General features: G+C 34.9%; 1 protein-coding gene across 1 annotated transcript; it reads right to left on the minus strand.

Annotated features, from left to right (window-relative positions):
• Positions 1-2,161: 2,161 nt before the first annotated feature.
• On the minus strand, positions 2,162-8,651 carry LOC147397473 (NADPH--cytochrome P450 reductase-like). The gene is made up of 18 exons (XM_086449167.1): positions 8,039-8,651; positions 7,887-7,946; positions 7,721-7,797; positions 7,576-7,633; positions 7,374-7,457; positions 7,109-7,145; positions 6,603-6,672; positions 6,299-6,493; positions 6,102-6,194; positions 5,728-5,956; positions 5,526-5,609; positions 5,261-5,412; positions 4,497-4,593; positions 3,674-3,823; positions 3,503-3,580; positions 3,290-3,412; positions 3,072-3,185; positions 2,162-2,688 (listed from the first exon to the last, which is right to left on the minus strand). Exons 1-18 carry the CDS (start codon positions 8,354-8,356, stop codon positions 2,608-2,610), a joined length of 2,100 nt encoding a protein of 699 aa, XP_086305293.1. The 5' UTR covers positions 8,357-8,651; the 3' UTR covers positions 2,162-2,607.
• Between the last annotated feature and the right edge of the window lie 5,265 nt (positions 8,652-13,916).

A 13,916-nucleotide genomic window follows, 5' to 3' on the forward strand; every position in this document is an offset into this window, starting at 1 on the left:
TACATAATTGAAAGATACCTTCCAAAGGTATTTAATTTTCAAAAGAAATACGGAAGGGACCCTTAATCATCATTAACTGTAAAACATGAACGAATGGAATGAAAGAATATAAACCAGTTAAATCATTCCATCCATTATTGTTAATAAACATTTATTTAAACAAGCAATGAGGAGAAAAAAGAATGTTTATAAAAACTAATAAGCGTGACTAGTTATGGGAAGGATCTTAGCACCATTACCATATTCATCCTCATGAATAATTTTATATCTTAAGTATTTGGACTTCGGAAAAAAAACGAATCATATTCTCTCACTCAATTCTATGTAAGTAATATTTTTGTTAAATCGTTTGTGACTTCCTCTCTATTTTATATTTAGCTTTCTTGTCTCATTAGAATCAAATTACAATGAAAAAATTATTCTAATTGGCATTGTTATTGGTCTTTATCAATGATTTGTAATCATGTAAGGATAACACTACAAAAATAATTATAAAATCTCCAAAATTCAACTTGATTTGAACGTTAATCAAGTTGGGTCAAGTTGATAACTCATGAGCCGACTAGGATGAGTCAAATCTATTATTATTATTATTATTAATTAGATGAAGACATTTATATTTTGTTCTTTACAAAATATATTATGTATTGCCCAGTTTCTCACACAACTTGGTGTGTAGTTTTACTTGACTGATCAGCCAAAGTTGACTCATTTATTTGCCTAGTTTTGGGGTTTAGCTATACTTTCACTCATCACATGCCCATATATCTATTATTTGTTACTAGTAATGAACAATTAATCTTTATTTAACAATTGAGATTTCTTCTATGTTGAAGACTTTTAATGCATTCTGTAATTGTAACAACATTTTAGTTTTTCAACTGTTTCATTATCGTAATCTACTTGTTGCAATAATTACCAAATTTCATTAAAATAATGATTTTTAAGAACATAATTGATAAATATATGTTTAAGTAAAAAAGGTACTTAGTTAGACAGAGAGATTATTTTTGAGAAGAGGGATTGGAGAAACATCAGTTCCCAAAATACCAAAAAAATATTTGAGAGCGACATTCTTAATAGAAGGATATCATTGCTAAGCTTCAAACTATCCATACAACATTCTGTGGTGGTATACTAACAACAAAACTAATTTATTATGAATCGTAAACTTTAGCTAGAGAATAATTTGGTCGATAAACGGGGAAGCCTTTGTATTCTTCAACATCATCATCAACATGAAAGTTCTATAATTTTTCCTCCATTCAATTTTGTCCAAATCCATGTCTGCTATAAGCAGATATGTCTTTTAGAACTCAATATGTGGTTGGATCCCCTGTATTTTGTATCAACATGCACAAACTTTACAACTTAGAAAAGTCATATATACATTCATAGACTTACAATTACATGATTTTGAAATATGGGCTCTACTTGGTATGATGCATATCATTTGCAAAATATATGCATGGATCACCTAAATTCTTAAGAAATTAGAATAGAATTTCTACCGTAAATCATTTACAAAATCACAATGAAAATCTTTATTGCAAATGTTGGGTATATCTTCTATTCTTGTATATGGAAAGTTGTCGTGAATTCAATCCGGATCTTTTGATTATCCGTCAACGACCCGCATGACCCGTTTAAAGTCCAGGGGCAAAGCCCCCGACCAAAATATTGGGCCATTTGATTTAGTTTTGGATCCGACCCATTTAACCTCTTTGTAACTCTAAGTATATAAAAGGTAAGAGATGAAATCCTAAGGGGGATGAGAGACATCCGAGAGACAGAGAAAAATTATAATCCAGTTCTTTGGTTAATATAGTGAAATCACCGTTTTTCACCTGTGGACATAAATCGATGCTTTTGACCAAACCACGTATATCTTGTGTCGTGTAAGATTCTTGTGTTCTTGCTTGATTTATACTTTGAATTATAGGGTTTTTTCTAACAACAAATATCACCCAAACACAAAAATTGGCAACAAATTTCGCCAAGTAATACTAAATCATTTGCAAAATGCAAATGATTTGTAATGTACCAAGCAGATCATGACGTAAAATGAAATGCAGAAGATTACATGGAGCACAAGGACCAAAAGATGGACTGAAAGATTAAACATAGTCCTCAGCTTCAAACGAGTAAAACTTCATGATCGTAAATCAGAATCACTCTTATAATATTAATTAGGAAGATTATAAGAGCACTAAGAACAATATAATTGTCGAAGGCATGCATTATGATATCTGTAAAGACAACCAACATCAAGTTTGATGTTGAAATGCAGGTCTCAAACTCGTATTCCACCAATATTCTACACTTATTAGGATTCGTCTCGGCTCAAATAAAAATATATAATAAATACCACTACATATTGATAAATTACATAAACAAAATCATTGTAAGGGCGTTGAAAAAAAAAAAAGAATCGAGGAATTGACCATGCACTCCTTTTTACGGATGGCGATGGCATGGAGGTGGAAAGTAGCGGAATGCTACCCATCCTTTGTAATAGTTGCTTTTTCTTCCAGTAAAACAGATTCAGTAAATAAAATTTGTGCATTTAGTCCTGTACTGAAGTCCCCAGAGTCCAGAGATATCATATCACCAGACATCACGCAGATACCTCCCATCCATTTGCAGATTCTTCACTAAGCTCTCAGCCTTGGAGCTGTCCAGCGATCCCTGAAACCACATTTTTCCAGTTCTCTTAGTTTAGTTGTATCAGTACCCAGTTTCTGGGCTCCACTAAAACCCAACAAAACAGAAAATTAGGCAAAATAACATGGCGTCATATAGATTGTCTATACGTAGTCTCTTATAATATTATAATAAGGGTGGGTCAAAGAACAAGGAATGGTCACAGTTTCAGGAAAGAAATAAAACTTAGGGCATAGATGCAATCTATAAGCCAAGATTGGAGAACTCGCCATCCGAGTGAAAGTAAATCTTTAGGCATGCCAAACGAAGGGAAAAGTCCCTCAAGCAGAGTGGTAATTTTGCTTTAAAGATACGTGACATTTACAGGCCCTGTTGACCTTAATTTCCAAGAAATTAATCATAGATACCTGCTCTTGAGCAATGGTATGGAGTGTTCGGTGGACATCCCTGGCCATCCCTTTGGCATCTCCACAAACATAAAGAAAGCCACCCTGAGAGATCATGTTCCAAACATCTGAAGCCTGTATAAGAAACAATTATGTACTTAAAATCCCAAGAATATAAAGAAAAAACACTTTACCAAAAAAGGACAAAAGGGTAGGGGGGTGTGTAATTGGTAAATTACCCTTTCCATCATCTTGTGCTGCACATATTCCTTCGTAGGACCATCGCGAGAGAAAGCAACAACCAGCTCAGAGAGCGCACCCGCTTCAACAAAGCCATTCAACTCATCTTCATAGATGTAATCCTGTAGGTATAATAACAAAGACAGGATCAAAATGCAATTGAGAGGAAGCAACTGACAGCAACCACACTAGTAATCGAGAATTCGCATCACCATTTTGTGGTTCCTGCATCCAAAGAAGAGGATTGCGTGTCCCAGTTGCGCACCAGCTTCTTTCAGAGCTAATCGTTCCTGAAAGACAACAGAACAATCTTAGTCTATGCCAATTGAGTAAAATATGGGCGAAAAAACAGATGATCATGGATGATGTCATCAACTACAAACCTGCAAAAATCCCCTGAAGGGAGCCAACCCTGTTCCAGGGCCAATCATGATAATTGGCATGGAAGTATCCGCAGGCAATTTGAAGTTAGATTGCCTCACAAAAATGGGTGCCCAGCTGCAATCACGGCTTTCTTCCAAAGGCACAGCATTCTGGAGAAAGATGAATTACAAAAGCCACATTAGGAGCAAAACTGATACTCAGCTCACAATTCGGAAAATAATCAAATTCATTCATTGGACAGATACAGGTAAAGGAACAAAAATCAAGCCTATATAAAGAAAGAAAAATATTAGAAAGTTTTGGAACTTGCAAGTGTACATGCTTGTATGCGAGGGGGCTTACAAACTAGATGCTTGTAATTTTTCAACTCCCAAGAGTTGTTGGACAATTTAATCTAATTGAAGGGAATGACTTCCGAAATAGATATTAAATCCTGCTAATGTAAGCATTACTGGATAATGCATTTGACCTGGAGTAATAGAGAAATTGAGAACATTTAGCCATAACAGAAGTTAATTCTCTATTATCCAAACCCAAGAAATTTTGATGATATATTTGCCCATTCCTAATATCAGGGATTTACAATAAATCCCTGATTTCATTTCGGACAATAATCTGAACCTCGATTTGATATTTCATCTTATTACTGGAATAAAGTGAGGTGAAGTAAGTTCCTTCTGTGGAGCGCCATGGCATTGTAAAATATTTCACTAGAAAATTTCTCAGGAGATACAAAATTAAAACTTCAACATAACCAGTAGTCCCATATTTGTCCAGCTTTTCACTAAAATGTTGAAGTATATATTTATCCAAAAAATGTACCTTCATCCAAGTTGAGCACACTCCTTTGTGAATCCGGCCCGTTGGTGTTTTCTCATACACTAATGCACATGTGACATGAATTCTAGATGATGCCATCCTGCAACAGAACAAAATCCCAGAAGATAATTACATTATGAAAATTGATACTAGTGAGACACGTAGAAGTGAAACAACAAGTGGGGGAACTCCCGTTCCATGCAAACCTAGGAAAATTAGCCACGCCATCAAGGGAAACGATTTTTCACAGTTTTTTATGGGTAAAGATTTTTCACATTACTAAGGGAAAAAGGAAGTCGCCTTACCAAAAAATAAGTTCTTCATCTCCCCCCTAATAGACTTCTTTCCTTTACTTTTTTTGTTTTTTTGATGGGTAAGCTGGACTTGAACCCTTGACCTCAAGGTTTCCTTCTTTCCTCTACTATTACAAAAAGCAAAAGGTTTCCACCCAAGGAGCATGGACATTTATGGGGTTGACCATTACTGCAAATTAGACACTGAAGGGATGGACCTATTAATCAAATAGAACCCACTCAGTTGACCTCTTATACAAAACTGGCTCAATTGAATGATTTTGGCGTCCCATCCTAGATTTTCTGATACCTAATCACCTTATGTTGTCATAATATAAAAGAGTGACAAGGTTATGGTAATCAAGCTGGTTGGTTCTACAGCTTAACATAGATCTCCTAAGTGGGATTCCCTTGTGTGCAGTTACTAGGAATCTGGACAAATAGAATAACTTGAATGTGAGAAATATTATTCACCTTGGGGAGGATGAGATCGAATAATATCTAGGCTGTAAGCGAGGAGCTATAGATGCAAAGAAAACTCCAAGAGGTGGCTTTGCTGATGGAAATTCTGCCATGACCTCTAAGAGACTTCTCTGACTTGCAACTACCCACTGTGCATATTCATCCTGTACAAGAAATATAATTTAGGTTAGGTTAGGTTAGGTTATAGAGAAAATGACAACTACAAACCAGCTAGGTATCAGACTTCTAAAAAAAACCAATTAAATAAATAAAATACCTTCCCAGACGAAGAAGCAAGAAATCTTAATCGATCAGCTTCACTTGGATCAGATGCATAAGCAGCTAAGGCAAGCAGAGCAGCCTGAACAATGTAGGCATTCATACACAGGTTACAAATCAAAGCAGTATAATTAACCATCACAAAAACGAAAACTAAATAAAACAACAATGCATGAGTGGATTTGAGAATAACGAAGTACCTTTTTGGGAAAATTCAAAAGATCCACATATCGGGTCAATGCTGTTCTTAAAGTGCAAGGTGATGAAAAAGGAGGAGGTAAGAAGTTTCCAGAAAGAGGGGTGCCATCCTCTTTATCGGCATGGATAGAGAAGAAAGTATCAGGCGAGTGACCTAATAACTGTTCTGCTTCCTCTACAATCTCGATACAATTTTCAGAATAAACACCAACATGGTCCCCTGTTTCATACCTGAGGAAAGAGGAGGGGATATAACAAGATGCGACTCAGCAACCTTCATTAAATTGTTAAAACACAAAACCGCAGGTACAAGAAGTAAACAGAAGAGCTGGTAACTCCACATTCACATCTAAGAGAATTAATGGAAGGAACTTACACAAGGCCAGTGCCAGAAATATCAAATTCCAGATGAGTACAAGAACGATCAGAAGCTGGTGTGTGAAGCTCCCTCCTCACAACCACATTTGCTCTTCATTCAGAAAACATGACAAGATTCAATTCATGGAAGAAATAAATATGGAAATCAGATTGAAATCAAAATCCTTCTGATGTAGATATAGATATCTTTACTACCTGCATGGATGTTGAATGTCATGAACAGCATGACCATTTGCATTACTCATATTCTTTTCCTGTACTAACGCATCTGCAGCATCATGAAATACAACCCGATACTCTAATACGGCAGCAGTGTAAGGAGTAGAAACAGTTGTTGTGTCATCTGCATCTCGGAGCAGTTGATCCAACTCAGGCCATACCAATTCTCGCCTAAAAGAATATATAAAGATGTCAGAAAATTTAATCAAAATTTATAGGGACAAAAGGTTCTTTTTTTTTTTTTCCTTCCAATCTGAAAAGAGACAGGAGTTCTTCACACCATGCCGCAAAGTCATCTTCAAGGCATTGATCATCGTCTCCAAGACCCACAGGAACAAGGCGCTTCCCACCTAAGAGTGAAAAGGATATGTTAGCTATATAAGAGAATAAACAAGGAAAACAAAGACTACCACCACCGCTCTCTATGTTACGTGGAAGTCATCCCAACTGAAGTAAGTTGATCCTCTATAATCTCTTAAGGGTATACATTTGAGTTCTGTAACAAATTAACTGGGCCGGGGGGACAAGGTTCAAAATATCATATCAATATCGGCCGGGACCAATATGAAACATTGAATGTTTCAGGAATATAGCAGTCAAGACAGTACATATTTTTCTCGACTGTAACATTCCCTCAAGACGATTTTAAGCCTTGGTGGTGGTTGGTGGGTGGGTCATGGTTAGGGGTTGGTGATGGTGTGGTGGTGGCCGTGTTATTAGGATCACAGTTTTGAACTAAACACTCTCAAAACTCAACCTCCAAACAAGACCATCCTAAAAACATACCTTGCTCAGCAATGATTTCATCCACCACCTTCGCTATCTGTTTTACAATAGCAGGTCACATAAACAAAATTAATAACTGTGCCACAAAAAGAAAGCAGAACTCAAAAGTAGACACCAAGAATTTAAAATACTCTTCTCCATGTGTAGAATATATCACAAAGAAAATTAAAAGACTACTCAGCTCACCTTTTTGAGCCCCCCCCAAAAAAAATTATTTTCAAGAAGTGAAAACAGGATATAAATATAACCAAGTTTCATTACAGACCTTATTAAAATGCTCATATTGCCTGTTGCCCAGACCGAACACGCCATATTGAAGGTTCTGAAGCCAATTTCCCCTCTCTTTACCCTAAAATTTGTAAAATAATTAAAATAATTAGAGGCTGTTCTCCAAAATTCTCACAGCAGAAGAAACTGAAAATCTGAAAGCTTATGTTTTAAAGATTCAAGCGATTATCAAAACTTACATCTGTAAACCACTTATAAAATCCAGCAGCATTGTCAGTGGGTTCACCATCTCCATATCTAGAGGTTCAAACACATTTAACCAAATTTTACTACTTTTCCTCTAAAACCAAATCAAAAGAAAATTGAAATTAAATTCTAACTTACGTGGCCAAAAAGAAAAACGCTAAAGTTTCTTTCTTCAATTTCTCTTCATATTCATCATCCTCCGTTGCGTAATCATCCTATTTAACAAAATTGTCGACTTTATAACAAATAATCGCTTAAAATCAGTTACATTCATGAATTTTAAAAATAAAAACATCAAAATTACCAGATCAGTCACTTTAAAGACCGCCTTATCATATCGTGCTTTCGCTTCTTCCGCTAGAGCCTAAATTATGACAAAATGACCAAATAATCCATCAAACAAAAGCTCTGCAAATGATCGAATGAACTAAAGATCAAACACCACTAAGTACTAACCTTTGCGAATCCTTCAGCCGTACCAGTCTGCGTTCCAAAGAAGATTGTAACCTTCTTCTTACCATCGTCAACTTCCTGTTCTAGCTCCTTCACGATCGACGGCTTCTGAACTTCAACAGCTTTACTCGATTTCTGAACTGAAGATCTCCGCCACACAAACACAAACATACAGCCTATCAAAACCGCGATCGAGGTCGTCAACATCACCAAAACCTCGCGATTTTCGATCAAAATTGCTAAATCCAACGAATCAGACTTTCCATTAAGAATCGCTGACATGAGCTCAAAAGGAGAGATTTTCATGGAACCAGACTGCATATTATGAAAATCTCGGTGAAACAGAAGATCCAGAAAGGAGATTTACGAGATTTGGAAGCAGAAACACCAAAAAAAATTCTCTCTCTCTCTCTCTCTCTGGTCTACAAATCTCGTCCGCGATCGAACCGCAAAGTTTGATCGAATCGAACGAAGCAATTAGTCTCTCCCCTGTCACTCTCAAATTCCTCTCTGTGTTTCCGAGAGTGAAATGTAAATGAGCTGAGGAGAGACTCCGAAAGAACGTGGGAAGACAGAGGACGCTTTTATTGTGCAGCTGCAACCAAACCAACGTCACAACGCCCACCACCACCAAACTCTACTAATCAAACCACCTACCACCATTAACCATGGTTAAATATTCTTAGTAAAGTCTTGGTTAAGCTCCCACGGTCTCACGCCACGCTCGAGAGCCCAGTCTCACCTCCTCTGAATATTTTTTAACCGTTTCCAAAACTACCCTTAGTCCCTTACAGCTATCTTCGCTTCGAAGATTCTTTTATTAATGCTAGAGCGAGAGGCATTCTTCCATATTTCTCCTCATGCGGAAGTCAATTTTACTTGTCTAAATTTAGGCACGCATATCCCTCCAGATTTTATAATTTTAAGATACCCCTTCCTTTTCAAACTGATGACACACCCCTTGACCATGTTCTTCCTTGAGAATGATAGAAAATGATCGAAATATCATGGTACAAAATGTGTCAAAGGTCAAAACCATAGTAACAAATTTCAAATTTGATAATTATTCGATGGGATTTCAATTTGATTCATTCAGGCAAATTTGAAAAGTTTTATTATAAAATTGAGAAAGTTTTAGAAATTGTACAAAATTTCATTTTGGATTTCTTACCAAAATCTATTGTCTTCAACCTCTCTCTAGAAATCCTAATTTCTTATTAATATTTGAATGTTGAAAATATTAAAATTCTAAAAGTGGAGGAAAAAAATATTATCATATTTCATAATTAATCGAGGAATTGTCAATTTGTTGATTTAAACGATGCAACCCTAATTGAAAGAGTTTTGCGATTATGGTCAAAGCTCAAAACCCCTTTTTTTTTTCTCCCACATCATTTCATCTTCTAAATAAATATAAATAAATTTTTTGCAGTAGATTACTTTGCCAAATAAACAACTTGGTAAAGACATACGTTTGAGAAAAAACAAGGACCAAGAGTTCTTATAGCTTATTTAGTAAAGTCTTTGACTGATGATGCTAGAGACCTGTGTTCAAATCTCGTCAGCATCGAGTTACTAATCTCATTAAAAATAGACTCATAGATCAAAAAATATATTAATTAATTAATTAAATATTCATCCAATTAAAAAAAAAAAAGTTGAGTTATTTGGCAAGAGGTGGAAGATGTGGGCATTTTAATCATTTTCTTTTATTCATAGTGAACCACAGTCAAGGGAGTTATATCATCAATTTGAAATTTTAAGGGCCTCTAAGATATTCACCAAAAGCTGGACGGGTAAGTCTAGTTTAACTATTTTACATTTTACAATACGTGAAGAGTTACCATATTAAATGGCATGGAGGTTCAAACCTCGTTAGAAAGCGATATTGAACATGCATTATTAACATTGTAAGGTACAAATGTAGCAAGGTCCTACAATGTGCTTTTCAAAATTTGCAGGACCATCAGAATTACTGTGCGTGGAGGGACACAGAATCAGAAAAGGGTATATTCTACACAATGTTAGATTTCGGCTGAAAGATTAATTAAATTACCTAAATGCCCTTATCTTCAATCTTGGTCAAAATTTGTTGTTTTTTCTCCAAAAATATGCAATTTTCAAGCTCTTGACCTTTAAGATAAATTATTTTTAGAGTCCAGCTCTTCCACACTCATTTGTGGGAGAAAAGCACACGAATGATCCCTTTAGTCGTTGGATTTCAATGAGTGTCTCGAGGTTTTTAACACTTCACCCACTTGTGACAAAATTTATAATTTGTTGTAAAGGGTAATTTGTTCATACCCCCTCACAATTTGGTGAATTTTGATATACCCCTTTGTTTTCACTTCATATGTTTTTCATGAAACCCATTTTCTTCAACCTTGGGTTTTTTACAAGATGTTTTTCTTCTCTTGTCAGATCCATTAATAAATAAAAAAGTGATTTTTAGATTTTAGTTTTTCAAATAAAAAATATGGGGATAAACAAAGGTTTAATTCAAAATTACTTTGTCAAATAACAGTGTTGAAAATTAAGGATTTGGGGAAAAATTAATGATAAACAAATATGTTGAAAATCTTTCTCAGTCCCATTTGATTTTAATACCTTTTTATTCTTCATTAACATGGCTTTTAAACTCGTCCGAGATCGAGACGTATCGTCTGAGTTAACTTGATATCAGAGCTGAACGAGACCAACTCACAAAGTCATTTTTTGATCAAGTTTTACATCTCACAGTGTAATTTTTTGAGTTATCTCACGAGACATCTCAAACGTATCAGAAAACTCGTCCAAGACGACTCAGTATCGGAGCTGAACGAGACGAGACGCAATACCGAGTTTAAAAACCATGTTCATTAAAGAAGATCTCTCTGTTACATTAGAATAAATACCATCTAAAATCAAAGACACCCAAGAAAAAATAGTACCACCCCCAACTTATAGTTTCTTGGATTAATTAAAATTTTTGAGATAATAAGAAGAAACATAACCAATGGTAAAAATACTTAAACATGGTGATTTTTAGAGGAATAATAAAAAGAGAACAAAGCTTAACACCATGGATGGATCTTGGACAGAGAGCACAAACCCTAACACCATAGATGATGAGGGTATTTTGGTCATTTTGTTATTCATAGACGATTGTCATCTTTTTAAAAGTGCAGGGGGTAAAACAAGTTATTATTTAAACTTAGTTATAAATTATGTGGAAAGTAGGTGACGCGGCAAGAAAGCTCGGATACTTACTAAAATTCGACTGCTAAATAGGTCATTCGTGTACTTCTCTCCCACTAACGAGCGTAGGAGAGCTGGACTTTTATTTTTAACATTTTCAAAATCATCTTCTATTTTCCAAAGAGTCTAGCACTAACGTCGTTGGACATTAGGTCCAACACTATGCAGACGTGTTAGTGCACATAAAATCATAGGGTTTTTTTAATAAGTAAATCATGGGATTTTGTAAGAAAAAGAACCATAATTTTCTTTCATCGAGACACAAAGAATGAAATCTACGGTTCTCTATGCACTGCCATGTCAACGTAATATTGAACCCAGTGTCGAACGAAGTCAGTTCAACATTTTCTTTTTCCCAAAGTCATATTGTATAGGTAAAAAATATGCAACAAATACTAATCAACATATGGCACATTGAGATTTGCATATAATATAACATGTGTAACTCTACGCAAGTTCGAAGCGTAAAGGTGGCATCTTGGGATATGAAATCACCTTATACGAGAGGAGGAGAAGTAAAACCAACAATGAACGATAAAATAAAATAATAGGGGGTTTTGATGATGAGTCGTGCTACATTGCCTGCATTGGATACTACGTTCAACACTGAACTAACATGGCAGTGCACAGATAAACATAGATTTGTTTTTTTTCGAGATATAAGTTAAAAATCAATGGTCAGACACTCCAACTCAGATGTTGAACACGGTGACCACAATGAGAAAAAGGCTCAAATTTGATGGCTTTGGGCCATCAAATATCATAAAATTTATTGGACCAAAAGGTTGAATTTTTCATTGTTAAAATTTTTTTTCGACGGGCCAAAACTATCAAATTAATGAAGGATGGGAGAAATTCAACAGTTTTAAGCTGTCAAATTTGGGAACATCAAGAATTTCAACTGTCCTAAACCGTCAAAATTAAGTTTATAAAATTCGTGGGCCTTGCCCCGTCAATCCTTTCTGTCGAATTTTCCAATTTTTACGTAATGGTCCAATGTAAGCAGTACATCATTTTCCTTTGATGATTTACAAGTTGATTGGTGAACTCTACTAATTACATATACACATAATAAATGGGTGACGAGCCACTAACAATGATAAAACCATCTATGGAAAAAATGACGTTTGAGAATTATTGCCATAGGTTGGTGGATGACTTGATATGTTACCATGATAACTAAACACATGTCATAATAATTTGATAATTATAATTTTCCTGGAAAATAAAAGAAAATCTAATTAGAGATAAATTCTCATATCATCTAATTGTAATCTTAAATTAATATGAACTCATCGTAACCTTCAAAATGATTTGTTGCAACCAATGTTTGTAAGTTAAGCTTAACAGCTCAATCAAATAGGCATAATGAGCAAAGAGTCATCGGTTGAAATAAGATGGACAAACGATGAATGGTGATAAACTCTTAAGATCTTAATCCATAACAAAAATCCTTAAAATAGATACCTACAGACCCTTATGATTAAGGACCTGATCTTAAGAGAGGTGTTGCAAGAGAAAACTACAAAACTAGGATTTAAATGTAAACATTATAGGCAAAAGTAGGTTAGAAAGGATTCTGAATGTTGAAGCATAAAAGAATCTTTTGTAAGTACCACATCGATGTCCTAGAGCGATGACAAGAAAAAGAAGAAGAACAACAAGAGCAACAACAACATTTGTGTGTCAAAGTTCTTGTCATTTGAACGATGGATAAAATCTGAATGTTGAAGATGGGGATGAGAGAGAGAAAGAGAGGATAAATGGTTTTGAGTTATTAGAGGTAGAGGATAAAGGGCGTTTAGGTCATTTTCTTGTTCATCTTCCAGAGTAGAACAAGCCCAAGGGTTATGTCATCAATTGAAATTGCAGGGGTATCTTAAATATTCACTAAAATCTTGAGGGGTATCTTTAAATTATCCTGATCTGAAACAAATAGATTTTTGACCAATAGTGAGGTGAGTATAGTCATAAGGTACTTGGTCAATCTTTGAACACATTTTCTTCATGAAGACCTTTGAATTTTGAATGTGCTTAGGTAATATTTTACTACGACCTTGTTTCCTGTTGAGATATAGAGCTTAAAAGTCAAACTCCTCAGTCAAGAAGGGAGGACATGCCCGAGAAAGCCATCAAAGTCTTAGTAAAATTTGTTATGCAGAACCAACGTATAAAACGATTTGTTTGTATGTTTGATAGAGAAAGATAGAGAAAGATGACGTTCTTGTGAGAGAGTATCATTAAAAAAATAAAAAAAAAAATCTAAAGTGACATTGATATTGGCATCGATTCACACATTATTATCATGGATGTGTTTATAGAGCCATAGATGCTCTTTCTCGAGATATGAGTAAAAAGCATCTATAATTTTGTACGCACCTTCATGTCGACAATGTGTGAATCAATGAAAAAGTTAAGAAAATTAATTCTAAAAACTATTACTTGTATAAAAAATTTAAACTCAAATTGATTAAAATTTTCAATTAAGTGGAAATAACTTTCATGGGAAAAAAAAATTCCAATTTTAAACTTTCTAAAAATGTCAAAAAGGGCACAAGTGTTTGCTTTATATTTTTTCTTTACTATTATAATGAGGGAAAGGTTGTAGATGCTAAAGAATCCAAGAAAATGATTCATGAAAATA

The sequence above is a fragment of the Akebia trifoliata genome, chromosome 8 (genome assembly GCF_017979445.1).
Source record: "Akebia trifoliata isolate Shusen 1 chromosome 8, ASM1797944v1, whole genome shotgun sequence".
NCBI classification, from domain to species: domain Eukaryota; kingdom Viridiplantae; phylum Streptophyta; class Magnoliopsida; order Ranunculales; family Lardizabalaceae; genus Akebia; species Akebia trifoliata.

Excerpts from the sequence above, each read along its gene's own strand:
- LOC147397473 (XM_086449167.1), bottom strand. The coding sequence starts at position 8,356 with ATGCAGTCTGGTTCCATGAAAATCTCTCCTTTTGAGCTCATGTCAGCG. Across the intron at positions 7,146-7,373 it reads AATATGAGCATTTTAATAAG|ATAGCGAAGGTGGTGGATGA; the intron begins GTCTGTAATGAA and ends ATTGTAAAACAG. Across the intron at positions 6,494-6,602 it reads GAAGATGACTTTGCGGCATG|GCGAGAATTGGTATGGCCTG; the intron begins GTGTGAAGAACT and ends ATATTCTTTTAG.